We start from the raw sequence: 21,633 nt of genomic DNA on the forward strand, positions 1-21,633 counted from the left end.
TTATATCCTATATAATGTTATTTCTTAGCGTTATTTTATTTCAAGCTACTACAGGTGCATTATAATATCCCACTAATGTGACAAACTAAATAACACTGATTTTATTCTGATATTTATGTCAAAACAAATAAAATGATCAAAACCTTTTTCTTTAAACCCGTTATTCCACTTAGGACAAATAGGACAAGACAACCATTAAAACTGTTTGCGGTGATTATATAATGTTGGCTCCTGTCACACAGTGTATTTTAATGCTCCTCTTGTTCATCTGTGTGTCTCGGTTCTTCTCACATGGTTCTTCCCTATCTGTTGTCATACACTTGTCAGAAATGTGTTTGTATGTTGTAGTATTATGTTTTCCCATCATTAGGCCTGTGCGGCCCAAATATGTTCCCGGGGTGACGGCGCTCCTGTGCACAAAGGAAGCTCCATGAAGACATGTGTTAATTGAAGTGGAAGTGAGAACTGAGCCCAAACCTCACCAAATACGTTTAATATCAACTGGAACACAGACTGCACCCCAGATGTTCTCACCTGACATCAATACCTGAGCTCATTGATGCAAGTGTAACCGAATGAATCAAAATGAGACTGTGCTTTATTTGATAAATATGTTTACACATACAAGGCAATACATACATACATACTTTTTTTTCCCCATCCATTCCAAGCCATGCTGTAATGACACATGACAGACACAATGATGGCTAAAGTAAAACTTTATCAGCTCCTTTGGCAGGTAAAAATATCCAAACTCTGCTGGAACTTCTTTGCAGTGGACTCAATGTGTCTCGCACTTCAGGTCAGGAAAGAAACAATAGTGACGTTTAGTGAGCTCAACGGCAATGATGTCTAGTCCACAGAAACATGGATAAAACCTAAAACCGAGTCTGATTTTTTTCCCCTTTCCATCAACGTTAAAACTTGAGCAAAAATGACCAAAAATGGCAGTTCAATGACTGAGGATGCAAGACACACTCAGGGCTGAGGTGAAGTATTGCTGAACAAGCCTTAAATTCCAACTGAATAAGAATTATGACACAGTCGATCTAATCTCTCATAATAAACAGTACTGTATTTTTATCTAATTCACTTTTTTTCTCGACAAATACCTTCTAAAGAACTTGTCAGCTGCAGTCGAGTGTGGAATAGTTTAGGGTTCGGATCTGTCCGTATGTTTTCTCATGTCTGTAATAGCATCCTAAATGCCATCAATGATGCTGTATAGTGGTTGTTTTTTAAAATAGAGGAAGTAAAGCTGTTTTTGTCAGCTGAAGAGCTTTATACAATATATATACACATTTCCACAGCCATTCCAATCAGCTAATCGTCTTTGCCGTTATGAAATCTGAAAAAACCTGTTTTGTAATGAACTCTGAAGTAAATCAGTCTATGATGTTGTTCTGGTCACCTTCTGTTCTACTTTAATTCTCAGTTTTTCCTGAAAACAGAACGACAACACTAGAACTGTTTGGCATGTCATGCCAAAGCAGATTAGATTCTAGTTAGTGATAAAAATTTGCTGAAGGATATAATGACAAGCCAGCTAGATCAAATTTCTTGAACAAACTTACTAAATAAAGCCAAACATTTAAATACAAGATTGTACATAGATTTAATGGAAATATTTACATATATCAGTAAAATAATTTGCATGGGAGCATTTTAAAAAAATAAAATGAAATTCAAGTATAGTCTTAAAACAATCACATGTGGTTATAGATTTTTACAGTAAAATTTAACATTAGTAAAATAATTATTAACATGAACTTATAAACAAAAAATAAGCTTATAATGATAGGTCTTATCTAATAAAGAATACTTATTCATGTTAATTGTTTTTCTGCACCTTTCTAAACAAGAGAGTTCATCGCATGGCTTGACAGTACCATGGCTTTTTGTTGAATAATTCTAACCTAGATCAATGTATAAAGTTTAAAAAAAAATATGTTGAATTATTTATCTTTTCTAGCCAAGACTGTAAAAGGTCACAGTGTAATAGTTGGTTGTCAGTGTACGATTTCAACACCACATTGAGATTATAGTGGTCCTTTGTCTGGCATTGATTTCATCAGAATTCCTCTACCCTCTTTCCCCTCAAGAGCAAACATGTTCCTACCTGTCCAGAGGGGGTTTTGGGATTGTATTTATTCCTGACATTTCCGAGGCAAAACAGCTTGCATTCCACATCCTTTCGAATAACGTTATACGGATTCAAAAGCACCAACTACTGCATCTCATAGATTTAAGAGTTTTACTAAGAGAAAGAGAGAAAGAAAGAGAGAAAGAGAGAGAGAGAGAGAGAGAGAGAGAGAGAGAGAGAGAGAGAGAGAGAGAGAGAGAGAGAGAGAGAGAGAGAGAGAGAAAGAAAGAAAGAAAGAAAGAAAGAAAGAAAGAAAAACTTACTTTCTGGAAATTCTGCCTATAGTTACAGGTCACAGGTACAAATCAGACATTGGGTCTTGCAGCTGACTATGAGAGCTAAAATCGTTGCAATACATTTATTCTCAATATCCTACATCTACTAGCTCTGATGACTTTCATTCCAAAGTAACAATCCATCAACATTCCATATTTTCACATCTACTGCTTTGTTCGTTATCATTCCTGTGAAATAGCTTTTTCTTAGGAAACACCATGGTTCATTCTTTTACAAAAGAGCCAAAGGCCATACCATATTTTGTGTGTTTCATGAGAGATTGAAATCACTCAGATCTACTGTATATAGGCTTCACACATGGTTTCTGCAGATTGCTAAGAAAGATGAACATACAGATCTCCACAGTTTATTTCAGGCCACATATGTGATTAGACACATAAAAGACAGTTATTACTACTATAAGAACCACAGCTACGTTCTGCACAAAAAGACGACCCATATGCAGCTAATAAAATCTTTTAGATAGTATATAAATTCTAACCCAAGTTCTGATCCATATAAAGCCTGAGATGAGGTTACAATAGGTTTGAATAATGGCCATGTCCTAGCATTAACACAACTTAAATAAATAAATGTCAAAGGAATTAGTGTGTTACACACACACAGCCTTATTTTATAATAAAATCATGCGCAACATAAACACATCACTTTAAACTAGTTTGTTTTTAGAAAAAAAGGGGAAAACAGGAAGGAATAGGCACAGACATTTAATACAGAGGTTTAATATCAGTATAAATCCCTCCTGTCTTTCTTTGCTCCCTGTAATAATTACTTACCTGTATTTCATAGCACTAGAGTAGTGCAGTGCGCCACCTGCTGGTCAAAAATACTGTTATTTCAATGATGTTTCTTCTATTCTAAGTTCTAAGTTCTATTCTAAGATTTACTACATGAAAACATTATTATTACAGAAATCTGGATGTAAATTTTTTAATGAATCTCTAACGAACAAGCCTGGAGTGGCATGGAAAAGAAAAAAGGCCAGTTTAATTAAATATATATTCAGTCATTACTTGAACACTTGGTGGAAGGGTTGCAAAGCTGGGACTTTGTGGGCTTAAGACCCTCATGTACTGTCAAATGCTCTGAACTTTTAAAGGCTGAAAGGCATTTTACACCGCAAATAAAGTACAAATCTTACAGTACAAGAAACCCGACTGTCAGTTAGAACTTATTTTACACGTTCACTCCGCTATTATATGCTGTTAAACAGAACAGTACAGTACCTATTCCTGTTGTTAGTATATACGGCCATTGGACAGTCATCATTCATTCATGTATTGGAATAATTGGTGAGGTAGCGCTTCATCCATTCCAACCCTAGCTGTCAGGGAATGGGTGCCTCCACAAGAATAACATCCAGACCCAAATGCTTGGATAACAGACAGACAGGGGTTTATTTAAAAATATATATATAATAATAATTAATAAAGACATACGTAGGAAAACACTAGGAAGCAACAAATATACTAAAACAGAATACAGGGAACAAAAGAGACCCAAAACGACAAAGACTCAAAAAACAATACAAGCAAGACAACTGGTATAAATGGGGGAGATAATTATAGAAACATAGGGGACAGGTGTGCAGAGGTGGGAAGGAGATAATGACTGGTCATGGCAAACACACAAACCCTTGCTGGAGCGCCCCCTGGTTTACAGGCATGAAATTGTCCAACAAACCCATGACACTAGCAATGGCCCCGGTTGGAAGGCTGTTCTGCCCCCTGCTGTGGCCCTCATTAGTACCAACAAAGGTACTTCCAATAATGAGGGTCACAGGAAAAATATGGAGGAAAATTGCAATATAAAAAAGTACTATTTAAAGGAAGGCAATATCTGAATAAAGTGCTTAGATCTGTGTATGGTACAGTGATGTGGTATGAATGGAATAATGAGTATGAATATAGAATGTTATATATTATCATATAGTGCAATTCCGTCTACCAATTCCATTAAAGGTCTTTCTTGTATTTGTAATATTTCTAAGATGAAAGTAAAAGTATTAATACATGAGCTTCAGATGAAAGATTGGAGTGAAATATCTCACCAAGGGCTTTTTCTGCAGCACATGATGTAACTGAAAAGCCATTTAGAGTTATTTACTTCTGGCCGCATGTGATCCTAGTACAAGACCTTTCTCTTGTCAGAATAATGTAGCATCAGGTGTCTAATGTTTTTTTTTTACACATTAATACACTTTCCTGAGTCGAGACTTTATGAATCCCATTACTTTTGCACAAACACACGTGGCACTGTGCTCTCTCTCTCTCTCTCTCTCTCTCTCTCTCTCTCTCTCTGGCTCTCTGTCTCTCTCTCCTCTCTCTCTCTCTCTCTCTCTCTCTCTCTCTCTCTCTCTCTGGCTCTCTGTCTCTCTCTCCTCTCTCTCTCTCTCTCTCCTCTCTTTCACTGGCTCTTTCTCTCTCTCTCCTCAATCTCTCTCTCTCCTCGCTCTCTCTCTCTCTCTCTCTCTCTCTCTCTCTCTCACTGGCTCTTTCTCTCTCTCTCCTCAATCTCTCTCTCTCTCTCTCTCTCTCTCTCTCTCTCTCTCTCTCTCTCTCTCTCTCACTCTCTGTCTCTTTGTCTTCCTTTGCCTGCTCACTACCCACAGCTGATGCTTGACTCCCTCTGCCCCTTCTTCCACACATTACTTAACTTTATTAATCTGGTGTCTGAATTCCGTTGTCTGAAGTCACCAGAGATCTATAGCTGGGTTGTATCATCAGCATGACAGTGAAGTTAATACCATGATTATGAATACTCAGAGGTAACATGTCCCGTAGATACCAGGCTTAATCTCAAATATAACAAGAAAAGCATCTCAATACTCCAAAAAAAAAAAAAAAAGACAATCTCACTGCTCAAAGATTATAATCCTTCTAATAGGAGTATATTAAATACTTATAAAGTACTTCATATTTAATTCATTCATTCATTCATCTTCTACCGCTTATCCGAACTACCTCGGGTCACGGGGAGCCTGTGCCTATCTCAGGAGTCATCGGGCATCAAGGCAGGATACACCATGGACGGAGTGCCAACCCATCGCAGGGCACACACACACACACACACTCTCATTCACTCACGCAATCACACACTAGGGACAATTTTCCAGAGATGCCAATCAACCTACCATGCATGTCTTTGGACCAGGGGGAGGAAACCGGAGTACCCGGAGGAAACCCCCGAGGCACGGGGAGAACATGCAAACTCCACACACACAAGGCGGAGGCGGGAATCGAACCCCGACCCTGGAGGTGTGAGGCGAACGTGCTAACCACTAAGCCACCGTGCCCCCTGTTCATATTTAATATATAATTTAAAATCTTATTATGGCAATCAAATCACATTAAGGCAAACATTAAAATTTCATTAATTCCAATTTTTTCTTCCTTTTACTGGGCCTTTAACTGCAATGTAATTAAAGTGGCACTGTTCTCATGGGATTCACAAAGTGTCAGAAAAACATGTTACTCAATTTCCTTATTTGATTAAAACACTTTGGCAGAGAGATTTTTACTTAACATGTGTCTTCGTGCACGAGTCCATTTCGACACATCATTACCATATTACGAGAAAGGTTTCATTACAAGATGTTTTCTCTCATCCCTCAGCTGGTGGAACTAAGTGGTGAGAAAACATTTTACAGCCTATGTGTTATTTTTACCTCACATATTAAATCACAAGCTTTTACTAATGGGAAATATGGGTTCATGAACAGTATTTTCTGAACAAAAATTCCAACTTTTCTGCTTCCTCTTTTATTAGTTTATTATTTTATTTTCATTCATTAAAATCTTAAACTCATAATATTAACTATAGGTAATATATGTATATAATAATAATAATAATAATAATAATAATAATAATAATAATAATAATAATAATAATAATAATAATAATAATTCATACTGCCACTACTATGACTACTACTACTACTACTATTACTACAACTACTACTAATAATAATAATAATAATAATAATAATTATTATTATTATTATTATAACAACAACAACAATAATAATAATAATAATTCATACTACCACTACTACTACTACTACTACTAATAATAATAATTATTATTATTATTATTATTATTATTATTATTATTATTATTATTATTATAACAACAACAACAACAACAATAATAATAATAATAATAATAATAATAATTCATACTACCACTACTACTACTACTACTACTACTACTACTACTACTACTAATAATAATAATTATTATTATTATAACAACAACAACAACAACAACAATAATAATAATAATAATTATAATAATAATAATAATAATAATTCATACTACCACTACTACTACTACTATTACTACTACTACTACTACTACTACTAATAATAATAATAATAATAATAATAATAATAATAATAATAATAATAATAATAATAATAATAATAATTTACAATATGATTGCAAAAATTACAAAATATGGAAATACAAAAAGTGTCCTGGCATTATACGCAATAATATGACAGCTAACAAGAGAGTACAATACATGAACTAACATGACGATGATTGGCTGGTGTCGCTGTGACTGACAGGGCCACAGGTGGCTATCGCATTAAATATGTAATCTGAGTATCCCAGACATTGGGAGAAGAAATGACATTAGAGGTTTTAATAAATTGCGGAGATGACATTAGAGGTTTAAATAAACGTTGCCTTTATGTGAAAGAGAGGTGATTTATCATTGTGTTATCATTATGGCTCAACTGCTCAGGTCAATGTTTCTAATTTGATCATTATCTTGATTATTCATTTGTCAACTAACAACACATTCATGAGAGTGTTATGAATACAATTTTTATGTAAACTATTCTAAATAATTTTCTTGTATCTGCCTGACCACATATTCATTTTTTAAGTGTATACTGCTTTGAATGTGTGTTAACAAAAGCTATATGTAGGTCCCTATAAAACAGTCCCATGCCGAGCAACGCTTTGTTTTGCTCTAGTTTACACATCTTTGTTTCATTTTAGGAATCACATGCTGAGAATGTGACGTTTTGTTTTGTCTTCAGTGTTATGATCATATTGATACCCCACGGTGAACACGAGTGTAAGTCTTGTGACTGAATGGATGTTTAAAACTTCCCCAGCTGGAGCTCATCACCACCATTATGATCTTCTGCTTTTTTTTTACATAAATGCAACATCTTTCAACATCATCAACTTCTTCCCTCAAAGCTCCACCACACCGAATATCAACAGCATTCAACTTTTTTAAAAAGAAGAAACTACAAGCTAAATACTATTAGCATTGAGAAATATAAAAATGTCTCACGTGTTATTATTTACATAAAGCTTTATATAGCGTGCAGGGAACTTGGTACTTTTTGGTATTTTTGGGTACCTTATTTTGCGATTGGGTAAACAGGATGTAACATCATGTCCTAATGGCTGTGAGTCCTTATTGCTGTCTTCCCAGTCATGTACAGTACATCACTTCTATCTGAACTGTTGGGAAAAGACGCCACAATGACCGGTAAGAGAGCTTTTGTTTGTTACGTCGAGATAACGAGAAAATGAAATTGTTATCATGACAAAACAAGAAAGAAAAATATAATACTTTTTGGCCTCTTACATACAAATATGATATAATGCAAATCTTATTTACTTTTTTGTGTAGAAGTCTGAAGCATTTTTTTTTTAATATAAATATTGTCTTAGATCTAATCTGCATTACTGTATCAGTAAAATTTTAGCTTTTGCTTGCATTCATTTTCCAAAATAATGTAATATTCCAGAAAAGTGTTTGTATCTCATTAAAGAATGGAAAATACCAAGGAATAGGCTAAACTAAGTATAAAAACATAATGAAGGCTTATAAGATCATTGGCAGGATCTATGCTATGTAAGCATTCACAATGTACAAGTATTCACAAGGTCTGATGATGTACTGTAAATCATATGCTATGAAAAATCATAGTCACTGAATCGCAACCTAACACCAGCTGAGGGAAAATCTGTCATTTCCAAAGAGCTGTTAAGGCACATCGATGCTAACTCGTAGTGGCTAAAAAGGTTACTAAGAAACATTATGTTGGTTTGTCCTTTTGTTTTTGACCTAAATTTCATTTAAATCTCACCTGTCCACCATAAAATATTATATCTAAGCTCCATCGTACATGGGCATGTGGTAGAATAGTGGTTAAGGTGTTGAACTACCAATCGGAAGGTTGTGAGTTCGCATCCCACATCCACCAAGCTGGTATGATTTACAACATTTTGCAACAAAGTGATTCAAGCCAGAAATCTAGATTTTGATTTATTTAGCCTAACAAGCAAATCAGAAGTAAACAAAGTGACGAGAAACCTAGACAGGAACTAGGCTCAAAAGGGAACTCATTCTTTCCATTCTCTTCTGGGTGACGCTGGTTAGTGAAGCAATAATAAATACATGAAAAACAGTACAAAATGTGTTAAGAAGTATTAGGATGTATACAATAAATTCATTTTTGTGATTGTTTCAGTCAAAAATGTTTGCTTTTGCTGCAGATTTTTTTCAAAATTTGCAATGCAACATAAATTGGTGAAATTCCCGAGGCACTGATTTATCCGCTGCAGCAATAAGGTGAAGTCACACTCAAAATCTAATGTGTACGTTGCCCTCTTTTTCACTTTTAGATCTAAACATGTCACTTCTTCTGGTGGACTTCTCTGAGTTTTACGACCTGGAATTCAACAACAGCATCCTGAACGTCACCTACAATCTAGACGAGACAACTATAGTATGCCAGGAGTTCACCATATCACTCTCCATCAACATTGCTGTGTGCGTTTTATTCGTGCACATCTTCCTCCTTGCTATTCCTGGCAATCTGATTGTAGGGCTGGTGATCCTTTCAAACCTGCGCTTTCTTTCTCCATCTGACATCTACCTGTTCCACCTGGTGATTGCAGACATACTGATGGCCCTCACCCTCCCCTTCTTCTCCACCTCTGTCGTCGCTGGATGGATCTTTGGTGACATCATGTGCAAGCTGGTCAACTTAGTTAAAGAAGCCAACTTCTATACAAGCATCCTGTTTTTGGTCTGCATTAGTGTGGATCGCTACATGGTAATTGTGCGAGCTATGGAGGCCCGGAAGGTCCAAAGGATCTTTTGTAGCTGGGCTGTTTGCTTCGTGGTCTGGATTTTGGGTGTCCTACTTTCCCTCCCTGCTTTGTACAACGAAGTCCATTACATCACAGACAAAGACTTGCCAATTTGTGCTGAACGTTTCGAATTTGACAGTTCAGACGAATGGAGAATAGCAACTCGTGTAATGAGGCATCTTCTGGGCTTCCTTCTACCTCTGTGCGTCATGCTGACGTGCTACGGAGTGACGGTGGCCAGGCTGCTACGCACGAGAGGTTTTCAGCGCCAGAGAGCCATGAAATTGATTGCAGCTGTGATTGTGGCATTCTTACTCTGCTGGACACCCTTCAACATCGCCACCATGGTTGATACGCTCATGAGAGCCAATCTGGTGAGAAACGACTGCTCAGCTAAAAATGGTGTAAGCTTGGCCATGTTTATAACACAGAGCCTGGGGCTGCTGCACTGCTCTGTCAACCCATTGCTGTATGCCTTTGTGGGAGAGAAGTTCAGGATGAGGTTCTTCAACATGATCCACAGGACACGGAAGATTGAACGTTTTACGCCATCGAGGTCCACCAGGTCCACCTCGCAGTCTTCAGAGGGTGTGTCCCACTTCCTCTAAGCAAAAGCTCTACCAACGTGTCACAGCTATGTACATACATCACTGTCTAAGATGATTATATTTATTAAGAAAGGGATAACAATGTATATGAGCTAGGATACCTGATTAATACATTAGAGTACAGGCAGAGAACTACTTTTTATTTCTCAAATATTTTTTTGATCGATGAGTCTTTAATTTCTGTTGATACCAAAGAAAACAAACAAACAAAAAATGACACTTAACACGTACATTATTTGAAACAACGTTTGTGGTGAAAAATGATCGTTTTGTGGCAGCTTAATGTTTAGTATTTTGTACATTTAATAGGTACTTTTTTTAGAAATGAAAAATTATTTATTTTCATCTCTTCGTGTTTCGAGTGTATTTCCCAATAATCTCAAATAAATGATATGAATTTCTGTTAAATAAATATTTTAGCTTTTAACAAATCTTGCGTGTGTGTGTGTACTTGAGTGTGAGGAAATATACTAAATATAATCTATACAATGAACCAATCTCACCATCTATAACATAGCTAAAAATATCTGGATCTAATAATTAAAAGAACAAGAGGAAATTTTTAGGGTAGAATCAACATTTATTAACCACAGACCAATCCTTCTTTTTTTCTGGTTTTCTCAGGACATAATTGAATCACACACCACGCGATGGTTTTTGGTGTATATCGTGGTGCATGTGCCTCCTTCTTAAGTGTCGGAAAATGATGTGGAAGCTGTGAATCACTGACAGACCCTAATGAAAGTAAATGCGAATGCGATCATCCATGATGCTTTTGTTGCTTCTAGACATGTTCTTATGCTAAATACACAGAAAAATTTAGTAGTGATCATGAGTAAACAACTGTGGTACTCAATGCAGTGTCATGAATTCTACTATTTGAGATTCATTCTTCTTCTTTAGTTTTTTCTCGTTAGGTGTCACCACATCGAATCATCAGCTTCCATCTAACTCTGTCCTCATCATCCTCTTCTCTCACACCAATTACATTCATGTCCTCATTTAACACATCCATATATCTCCTCTCTGTCCTTCCTCTTGACCTCTTACCTGCAGCTCCATCTCCAACATCCTTCTACCAATATAACCATCTCCCTCCTCTGTCCTACATGTCCAAACCATCTCAATCTATCCTCTCAGTCCTTGTCCCCAAAACAGACAACCTGAGCTGTCCCTCTGATGTGCTCCTTCCTAATCCTGTCCATCCTCGTCACTCCTAAAGAGAACCTCAACATCCTCATCTCTGTTACCTCCATCTCTGCCTCATGTCTTTTCCTCACTGCTACAGTCTCTAACCCACACAGTATAGCTGGACTCACTACTGTCTTCTACACCTTTCCTTTGATTCTGACACTCTTCTCTCACACAACACTACTGACACTTTTCTCCACCCACTCCAACACACCTGCACTCACTCTTCATCTCTTTTCCACGCTACAGTTTGAAATGTATAATTTATTATCACGCTTCCTTTTTCAGAATAGTGTGTAAAATGATTCACAGCTTCTGAGTGGAGTTCATCTACTTTAACAGACTGCAGATGCAACATTGTGCCTGTAGAGGACGCTCATTGTTTACTTTACAAAATTTAAACCAGCACAGAATCAAATCAAATCAAATTTTATTTGTCACATACACATACATACAGGGTACGATATGCAGTGAAAAGCTTTATGCAACTGTCCGGTATAAGAATAAAAAATATTAAAAAGTATATATAAAAAAAGCAAAAATAAAAAAAGAATAAAATAATAAGAAAGTATAAACTATATAAGAAAACTATATAAACAGCCAGTTATGTATTTTTTTTTAAATTGATTTGTTTTGTTGGTGCAATTAAATGTCTGGATCCAGCTTGATTCAATGTCTTCTTCATCTTATGTCCAAATTTCCAGAGAACACTTTAAGTAGTTAAAACCTTCTCAGGTAATAAAAACATATTCTGAATGATGAAACAGACTTTTCTGAAATACATAAATTTGTATCCAAATTTATTTATTTAATTTATTTGTGTGTGCAATTGTGCTCTGTAATGGGAAAGCAAGGCTTCCAGTGTGTCCCCTGTGTTGTGTACAGAGTCGCGTCGTATACGGTGCATCTCAATAAATTAGAACGTCGTGGAAGTAAATTCATTTCAGTAATTCAACTTAAATAGTGAAACTTGTTTATTATATAAATTCAGTACACAAAGACTGAAGTCTTTAGTTCTTTAAATTGTGATGATTTTGGCTCAAAAAATTAGAATACTTCATAAGACCAATAAAAAAACATTTTCATTGAATTGTTGCCATTCTGGAAAATATGTTCATTTACTGTATACAGTATGTACTCAATACTTGGTTGTGGTTCCTTTTGCTTTAATTACTTCCTCCATTTTGGATGCTCCTAAGCAAAACAAACATCTTCCATTTAATCACCAACTTACTGTAGCAAAACAAGACCATAGAGATTTAAATACACGATTTCACACAGACCTCTTTGTGGTCTGAAAATTCCCCACGCACAGGTATCGCCTGAATGAAAACGGAAAATAAGCAACTCACTTTAACAACTCATTTAATATTTATAATCATTACTAGATTGGTAAAATGACAAAACCCACCTCAGTATTTTATTAACACGCTGAAACAATTCAAATTTCCAAAAGAGAAAACAGCAAACAGCAACAAGGGTCAGGATGAACAGAGTCCAACAGGTTTTAGATTCTGTAGCTGCAATGACATTGAGAAAGTATTTTAGTTAGTTCACACAACACACTACATCAAGATTTCTATAACTTATCTTAAACTTTACACCACATGCTGCACCCACAAAGCTAACAGCATTGTAGTTGACCCCACATAACCCTCACATCCACTTTTTACCCTCCTGATATCTGGAAAAAGACTTTGAAGCATTTAGTTCCTCAAAATCAGTTTTTTCAGCTCAACCCATCAGGCCTCACACAGTCACTCGATATAATCTGTTATATGCTGTCTATGCATTCACTATAATGCCATTTTATATAATATACATACTTACATGTTTGAACATGCATATAGAGGGAACCAACAGCTTCCCCGTATTGGTTAGACACCAAACAATAGTAAGGTCCATTACTGCCAGGGGTCAGCTGAACAATCAGTCTGCTATTAACACCACTGGAAAGAGTCTCTTTCACTGGAAAATATCTAAATGAAAATGTATTTGATAAATAACAGTAAGTGTGATTGTATAAACAGTATATTACGCAGATAAACATCATACTGTTGCGGAAATTGACTTTAAAATGCTTGTTTTGAACATCCTATTTTTACTGATAACACTTATGACTCAAGGCATTTATTAGCATTTAAACTGTTCTATTCCTCAAAGGTGATAAAATGTACATTATTAAAGCAATGTTAATGCTACTAGGCTATGTACTGAAGACACACATCATACAAAATATCACCATGATCGTGAAGAATACATGAAGAGTGTTTTGTGAATTTGTATAGTAATTGGATAGGATCCACAGGAACACTGCAGTAAAGATCAGGATCATATCACCAAGGAAGAGACCAGAAAATACATCAGCCATTGGAGTGATAGAGAACAGAGTGGTCTGACTTTAAGGATAGATTCAGATCAAATTATTAAACATACGGAATAGATTATTAACTCACACAAATCAACATTAGGATAAACTCAAAACCTAACAAAATACTGTAACAATATAGGTTAAGTTAACTTTATTTGCTAATTTGCTATTTGCTATTGCTTAAAGCCATGTAAAAACAACAGTGATAGCTGTCTTGGTAACATGAACATCAAACATTACACCGAAATCCAAAACCAGGCTTGTGTTCAAGTTTCACACGTATTTATAACAATAAAGCTGCACCTCTTATATGATAATCCATATAATATGCCTCGTGTACTGAATTTTTCTTCTCATGACATCTCGGAGCGTGTTTATTTAAAGCTTCTTTGTGCTGATGTCTGTTGTTAAGAGAACTATGAGCATGTGCAGCATTATTGTAAATATAATATAGTTTATGTACCTTACTGCGGCATTTTATGATTAACATACAAAGAAGACTCAGCTCTTTTACCTGCCCCAGGTAAAGTTTGTAGGTTTTGGATTAGCGTCTGTGTCACACAGAAATTCACGGGTTTCCCCTTTATCACCTGCTGAACTAATATAAACCTTCTGGGGAGGATCTGAGAGAAAAATGAAAGAAACATCAATACTTTACACAATGTACAATTCAGTAAAACAGAATTAGGTATAATATTTTTTTGTGTTAAATATGACACCCTATATACATATAACACTATATAACACTATATTTGTTGTGTTAAATATGACATAAATATTCCTTTTCTTTTAGTTTATGGTTATAATTATCTGTATAAAAATAATGAACTTGTAATCTTACAGTGAATATCCAATGTGTAATTCAGCTCCAGTTTCTGCTTTAGACCAGGGTGTGTGACTACACACTGAACCTTCTTCTGGTTCAGATCTTTAGATGCAGTTCCAATCAGGTTGCTTTTAACAGTGTATCTATCTTCAGAGTCCACAGTGACAGTATTTTGTACTTTCACTGTGTTGTTTAAAGCACCCAGACTCCATGACACTTCTGCTTCAGGCTTTGCATTGGCTGCAGTGCAGGTCGCTAAAATCCCTTCAGTGTCTCCAGCAACAGCAGGAACATCAATGCCCACAGTGACAACAGGAGGAACTGAAAAAAAAAAAAATACATGAACGAGAATTAAATAAATAAATAAATAAATAAATAATTATGTTTAACAGATCTCTGAATCTCTGAATTAATGTGTTTCATCAATATGTATGTCTGACCCTGATCACTCATGATTTAATACAAGTTTTATTTATAGAAGTGTGAAGACATTGTAGACTTGTTGTGATGGTAGGGTTTGACTTTAGAGCAGTGAACTTCACAATGCACAACTATTTCTGTCTGCAGTGGTGAAAACCATTAAAATCCCGTCTACGCTCAAGTTTAAGTAATTAAATAATTAACTGCATGCACCGTCAACAGCCTGATGTTTCGTTTTCATATTTATCTAGCCTCAGCCATTTAAAATTGTTTCTCTCCCAATTGAGTTTGGTGCATCTGAAGTTTTCTTCCACACAACATCTCATGAAGTATTTCTAGGCACAACCTTACTCATCAGGAATATAAATATACATCTGGATTTTTAAAGCTGCTTTGAGGAAACCATCAGTGCTTCTAAACAGAGCACAATGCATAATTAAATGTATTTAATACCCCTTGGTCTCTCTGAAACATATTATCCAGATTACCATGTACAATGTATTTTACGGCTGTGTGGACCCCCAGTATAAGTCTGTACAACAATGGGGAAAATCCTTCTGTGTTGACCAGGTAAACAACATGTATATGTGTGTGGATGTAGGTAAGTGGAGAAAAACAAACACATGCAAAATACAAAACTGTATACTATAATTGTTATATCCTTAACAATTTTGATTGGGTTTATCAGAACATCTACAAAGAATTTTACCTTGTACTCTGAGACAAATTTCTGTTTCATTTCGTCCACTTGGAAATACTCTGAAGATGCAGGTGTAGATTCCTTCGTCTAAAAGAGTAACATTATTTAGAAGAATTGAGCCGTCCAGTACTGCTAAGTTCCCTGCAAATTTTACACGGTCCCCAAGTTTTTTTCTATATTCTTTGCCAGTGGAAGTGATAACCAGAAAATCTGTATTCGTTGGCCTTTTCTTTGTTCGTCTTTGCCACCTAATAGTTGTTAGAGGCTCTGTTGTCTCGATCGCTTCACAGAATAATTGTGCATCATCTCCTGCTGTTACAGTCACATCCCAACCAATGACCTTTATGGCTGTGTTAAAAAAAAGGAGAATATTTTAACAATGAAATATGTTCACATCATGAGAATGAGCAAATTGTTGCTTTCCTCCAGAGAGCTAATTGTGTGTTGTGCACCTCTACTGTGCTGTTACGTTCCATTACGTAATGTGTAGGTTTTGGGATGTTGTGTTCTTCTCCCTTGTTTTTTTTTCTCTCTCTCATTTTCTCTCTGCTAAGCAGCACTTCCAAATCATCATCAGCTGAGGCCAATTAGCAGCAGTGTGGCTTAATTGCTATACGGCGTGCCGGAGAGATAAAACAGGAGAGACACAGCGCACAGGAGAGGCTTTCCTTATCCGTTATCCCAGCATCGTGTCTGCTGTTAATCAATTGGTCAAATGTAAACAAAGTGTTAAGGTGTGAGTCTGCCTTTGTCAACCTGTGTAGGGAGATGGGTGCTGATTTATTTGGGTTTATATACCCCCTTCTATATTTTTCACCTGTTTTTTGTTAGTCAGGGAGAGAGGTAAGAATATTGTCTTTAATTTTATTTTTATTTTGGGCAGGGAAGTTACTTGGTTAACTTTTAAGTAAGTTTCTGTTTTGTTTGTTGTTTTTGGCATTTGCTCTCTCCTGACGCTTTGGGTTGTTTAGGCTTATTTATAGTTTGTATTCATTGGATTTTGTTACGCCCTGGACAATAAAGAAAAGAATATTTTCTTTGGTGTGGTGTTCTTTTCAATTATGGTGTCATTTTATATGGTGTCATGTTAACAAAGAGGGGATTTGTGTGAACCTTTTTACGAGTAGTACCAATTTAAAAAGTGAGAAGAGCTGGGATAAGGGCAAAGGAAAGTTCTCATTTATTTTACTTGTTTGCGTTCTCAATAACCCCTAGAAAATTTGAGTTCGTAACATGTGCTAAGAACCAACCAGAATTTCGAAGAAGGCTGACTGGTTAGTGGAGTTTTAGCAAAGGACTCAGCAATATCTCAAGAGTAATGAAATTCAAGCATGGGCCGGGTCAATTAAGGACATTCATAAACTTGTACTAAAGCCACATCAGTGTTCTCTTTGCTGTGTGAATTGGCACACAAAATAGAACCAGAGAATCGTACTGGATGAAAAAAAGAGTACAAACTAGACACTGCATTGAAGAACAGCCTCAGAGCGAGTAAATCAGAACGTGATTGGTTGGAGGTAGACCGTCCCACGATTGGTCAGCGCCACGAGACCGTTGTCTGATTGGCTGGAGTGGGCGGAGTCCATCTATTTGTGGATTCTTGACGTTAGAAATGTTTCAAATCCACAAATGCACAGAACGCAATCCACAAATGAGCAGGAAGTCATTCACAAATAAATACAATTAAATATTTATAAATATATTTAAAATATATAAATATAATTTAAAAATATAAATATTTATTTGCAAATCCCATTTTATTTGTGAATTTCACTTCTTTTTGTGAAATCTGTAACATATTTACGGTTTGCTTATTGTGCATTTGTTGATTTAAAAAAATATTTGAAACTCTTTGTATTTGTGGATCATAGTATATTTATTCAGAATAACGAAACAATTCTGACCCCATAGAAAGCTGATATTGAGGAAAATTGGGTTGTAGCGGCCTCTCTAAATTACTACTATAGAAAAGAGGTGTTATTTGTGTAAAAAGAGCGTTTAGCTCAGGAGTTATTGACTCGGGAAACTCCAATCTGTGGATATGCGGCCAACTTAAGTCCATTTTATTTGTGACACCCCCAGAATAATTTGGATAATTTAGGAGCAATTCTTGGATAAAATTCCTTTTGACTGACAATATTTTCTATGTAATTAGTTGATGGCAGCAAGCAGTGTTCCCTGGTGTGGCAGTTTCTACAGACTGGTGTATGGACTTCCTGGGGAGGAGACACCAGCAGTAAGAGTTCTGCCAGCATTCATTTTTGCAGACAAACTAACTTTTCTTTTAATTTTTTTTTTTATTGTTAATTAAACTGTGTATAGTTAATAAACTTATTATTACTGTGACCTGACTGCTTCATTGGATTCTGTGTTCTTTAACTTGTTCACTGTTACATGAAATGCTTTCATATTTCACACATTTAATTGGAAGTAAATTTTCCTGACTGCAGTCAGTTTGATGCATGTTCATTAATCTAAATTCTTCAATTTTTCTTATACAACACTACAATTACATTGCAATTTATTGATTCTTACTGATTCTTATATCTTCAGATATTGAGGTTAATGTAAATGTTATGAAATGTTTTCATATTTTAAATTTGTATTCTTAAAGTAAAATTTTCTGACTGAAGTCAGTGAAGCATTTACTGTGATATTTGATGCATTAACATGCTGTTGTGACGAAATCAGCTCTGTATATTAGACATATTATATATTATATTTAAGGTTTGCTATTTTAGCCTAGACATCCTTTACAAAAATAAGAAAACGTGTATTAATAAAACGAAGGACGACATTTTATTTAGATCACCTAAATTGCTTCCACATACTTCCGTGTTTCCCGTGGGCGGGGTTGGATTACCGAAGTATTGCTGTAGATTCATTATTTTAATCAATTACATTTCTGACCCATTTTGGGTTAAATTCAACCCAGCAGTGTAGTCATTTTTAACTAATAGTTGGGTTAAAATCACAACCCAGCTGCTGGGTTAAACAAGGTACGTCCCTTTTTGACCCAGCGCTAGGTTGCCAAAATATCTATAAATCACCAACTCTATAACGCACTGCTTGGCAGGAGACATGTTGCCCATATACACCGTTAGCAAGGGCGGATTTCAGAAAATGATCCGCACACTGGACAAGAGGTACCAGCTGCCCTCGCGGAACTATTTCTCTCAAGTTGCAATGCCTGAGCTTTATGCTATATGCTTGTTTTTTTGGCAAAGAACCTCTCAAGTGATAAGTAGAGCTTTTTAGAAAGAGGAGCTCGAAGTACCAGTTTGTTGCTTTGTTTTTGTAAATGACCAACAACAGTTTTAGTGGTTTGAACCACACATTTATATCCAAATTCCTTTTTGAAAATGTATACAAAAATGTTACGTCCAGGTAAAAAAATCCCTGTTTGGACAGAATGTTCAAAATATCTTATTTTCATGAACATAGAAATTACTTTGTTCTATTTATTATATTTAGCTTTACTATTGAGACAATAAGTTTGTTTGCAGTAATGCAAAGATGTTATTTTGTAAAAATATATTAATTTGAAAACGTTTTGCATTTGTTTGTTGTTGTTGCTAGTTTGAGTTGAGAAATACAAATTTCAGCATTATCAGTAATCTGTGTGCGCATTTTCCTTGAGAACCAAGCAAGTTGACTCATGATACCATTTGTTTATTATATCGTTATCGCAATCGCAATATTGACCTCAATAATCGCAATATGACATTTTCCCTAGGTTTTAATGTCTCAGATTGTTTCAACATCTACAATTATACTATAGTTTAACAATTATACTATAGTTTAAGATAAAGAAGGAGCGGCTACCTTTAATGCTGGCAAAAAACAAAATCAGCAGAAAAAATGTTAATCCCGTCCTGAAACACATCTTATAGAGACGATTTTCATTGAAGCATTCTATCGAAGCTCAGGGTTTCCAGCAGCACCTTTCAGTTCGGACAACCTAAGCTGGGAAACCGTACCGCCTTAAATAGTTCGTCCAAAAAAAAAACCATTTCCGCTGCACAAAAGTCCGTCAAGTGCGTCTCGGAGAATAACGCGGACGCGCTTTACACCGCGAGCGCGCACACGGCCGAAATGAGAGACAGACGTGGTCCATCACTGTCTGGAGCAGGGGTCACCAACCTTTTTAACACTGAGGGCTACTTCAAGGGAACTGAGTAGTACGAAGGCTACCGGTTTGATACAAACTTCCTCAAGAGCAAAATTGCACAGATCACTTTTTAATAATAATAATAATAATAATAATAATAATAATAATAATATGGTGAAGAGACTGCTCATATGTCAATGTTAATTATTCTCCACAATTATTAACAATGATTTATACAACAATGATGGAAGGAATATTCACAAGTAATTTAGTCTTTTTCAAAAAATGTTCACATTTCTGTGCACCATTTTTAGTTTAATGTTATGGTGTTTTCAATGAACACACGTTATCTCTTCTTTGTCTGTAAATGTCTGTTAGTGGGAAGCCTGGCACTGCATTCTGCACACCAGTGTACTGTAATCTGGTGAATAATTTGACACTGCAAGTCAGAGTGAGTCTTGTAAATGTGCATCAGTAAGGTGTGTTCTGTGTTTGTTCTTGATAAAGTTCATGTTAGAAAAGGCTGATTCACAGAGATAGGTTGAACCAAAAAGGCAGGCAACTTTCATAGCTGCTGTGCATACAGTACACCACTGTACTTTTCTGTGTCCACAAGGCACCAAAAGTTTGATGCAGACTGATGGGCTTTGAGGTGGAGGTCATTTTGCAACGTTAGGATTTCTATCTCTACCTGTCCAGCCTCCGATTTGAACAGAGCACTTAGTTGCTCAGCAGTGCATGTCATGTCCACTTGCATGAAAGGATTTTTAACGTCTTTTTCTGTCCTTAATGCCCCACCGGGTGGGTAGTTAGCATTGAAACTTTCATGATGCAGACTGAAGTGTCTCGCCACATTGTGCTGCTTTGCCGTCGCAACAGTCGTCCCGAAAATGAGACACACACACTTTTCTTTGACTGACGTAAAAAGAATTCCTCCCAAACACTGTGAAAATGGTATGTTTTCTGTCGCTTTTCTGCCATTTTTTGGGGGTAAATCACAACTAACTCCTTATCGTTGCTGCACCACTTCCTTTTGTCAGGAGTCGGACGTGACGTGCGCGCAATATTGACATTTGACTTCAGAAAAGGCCAGAGTTCATTATATACATAAAACATTTTTAATTAAATAAAATGAAATTAAATATCGTCATTTTAAAATCTACGTTAATGCAAGCGTTTTTTATTCAAAAACTACAGCAAGAAAATTTTTTTAGGCGTAGCTATATTTTGTATATACTTCTGTGCCGGTCCCAAGCCCGGATAAATAGAGAGGGTTGCGTCAGGAAGGGCATCCGGCATAAAACATTGCCAAATCTAACCATGCGAGTTGTCAGTAAGAATTTCATACCGGATCGGTCGAGGCCCGGGTTAACAACGACCGCCATCGGCGCCGTTGACCTACAGGGCGCCGGTGGAAATTGGGCTACTGTTGGTCGAAGGAGTAGAGGAGGGAGGAGAGTGCACAGACAGAGAGAGAAGAGGAAAGGTAAGAGTGTAGGACTGAGAATAGGGACTCTGAATGTTGGTACTATGACAGGGAAAGGTAGAGAGCTGGCTGATATGATGGAGAGAAGGAAGGTGGATATACTGTGTGTACAGGAGACCAAGTGGAAGGGTAGCAAGGCTCGTAGTATAGGAGCAGGATTCAAGCTGTTTTATTATGGTGTGGATAGTAAGAGAAATGGGGTAGGTGTGGTCCTGAAGGAGGAGTTTGTGAGGAATGTTCTGGAGGTGAAGAGAGTGTCAGACAGGGTGATGAGTCTGAAGTTAGAGATTGAAGGGGTGATGTTGAATGTTGTTAGTGGTTATGCCCCGCAGGTAGGTTGTGAGTTAGAGGA

The 21,633-nt window shown here is 36.3% G+C and overlaps 2 protein-coding genes across 2 annotated transcripts; one reads left to right on the forward strand and one right to left on the reverse strand.

Annotated features, from left to right (window-relative positions):
• The first annotated feature begins 7,630 nt into the window (after positions 1–7,630).
• Positions 7,631–10,531, forward strand: LOC132850724 (C-X-C chemokine receptor type 1). The gene is made up of 2 exons (XM_060877388.1): positions 7,631–7,955; positions 9,098–10,531. Exons 1-2 carry the CDS (start codon positions 7,901–7,903, stop codon positions 10,174–10,176), a joined length of 1,134 nt encoding a protein of 377 aa, XP_060733371.1. The 5' UTR covers positions 7,631–7,900; the 3' UTR covers positions 10,177–10,531.
• Positions 10,532–11,886: 1,355 nt separating this feature from the next.
• On the reverse strand, positions 11,887–19,623 carry LOC132850725 (nectin-3-like). The gene is made up of 8 exons (XM_060877389.1): positions 19,510–19,623; positions 15,694–16,032; positions 14,580–14,885; positions 14,253–14,361; positions 13,198–13,346; positions 12,779–12,887; positions 12,651–12,689; positions 11,887–12,561 (listed from the first exon to the last, which is right to left on the reverse strand). Exons 1-8 carry the CDS (start codon positions 19,568–19,570, stop codon positions 12,534–12,536), a joined length of 1,140 nt encoding a protein of 379 aa, XP_060733372.1. The 5' UTR covers positions 19,571–19,623; the 3' UTR covers positions 11,887–12,533.
• Between the last annotated feature and the right edge of the window lie 2,010 nt (positions 19,624–21,633).

This window comes from Tachysurus vachellii, chromosome 8, assembly GCF_030014155.1.
Source record: "Tachysurus vachellii isolate PV-2020 chromosome 8, HZAU_Pvac_v1, whole genome shotgun sequence".
NCBI lineage: Eukaryota > Metazoa > Chordata > Actinopteri > Siluriformes > Bagridae > Tachysurus > Tachysurus vachellii.

Excerpts from the sequence above, each read along its gene's own strand:
- LOC132850725 (XM_060877389.1), bottom strand. The coding sequence starts at position 19,570 with ATGTGTTTCAGGACGGGATTAACATTTTTTCTGCTGATTTTGTTTTTT. Across the intron at positions 13,347-14,252 it reads ACAAACTTTACCTGGGGCAG|ATATTTTCCAGTGAAAGAGA; the intron begins GTAAAAGAGCTG and ends ATTTTCATTTAG. Across the intron at positions 12,690-12,778 it reads CGTGTTAATAAAATACTGAG|GCGATACCTGTGCGTGGGGA; the intron begins GTGGGTTTTGTC and ends GTTTTCATTCAG.
- LOC132850724 (XM_060877388.1), top strand. The coding sequence starts at position 7,901 with ATGTACAGTACATCACTTCTATCTGAACTGTTGGGAAAAGACGCCACA. Across the intron at positions 7,956-9,097 it reads AAAAGACGCCACAATGACCG|ATCTAAACATGTCACTTCTT; the intron begins GTAAGAGAGCTT and ends TTTCACTTTTAG.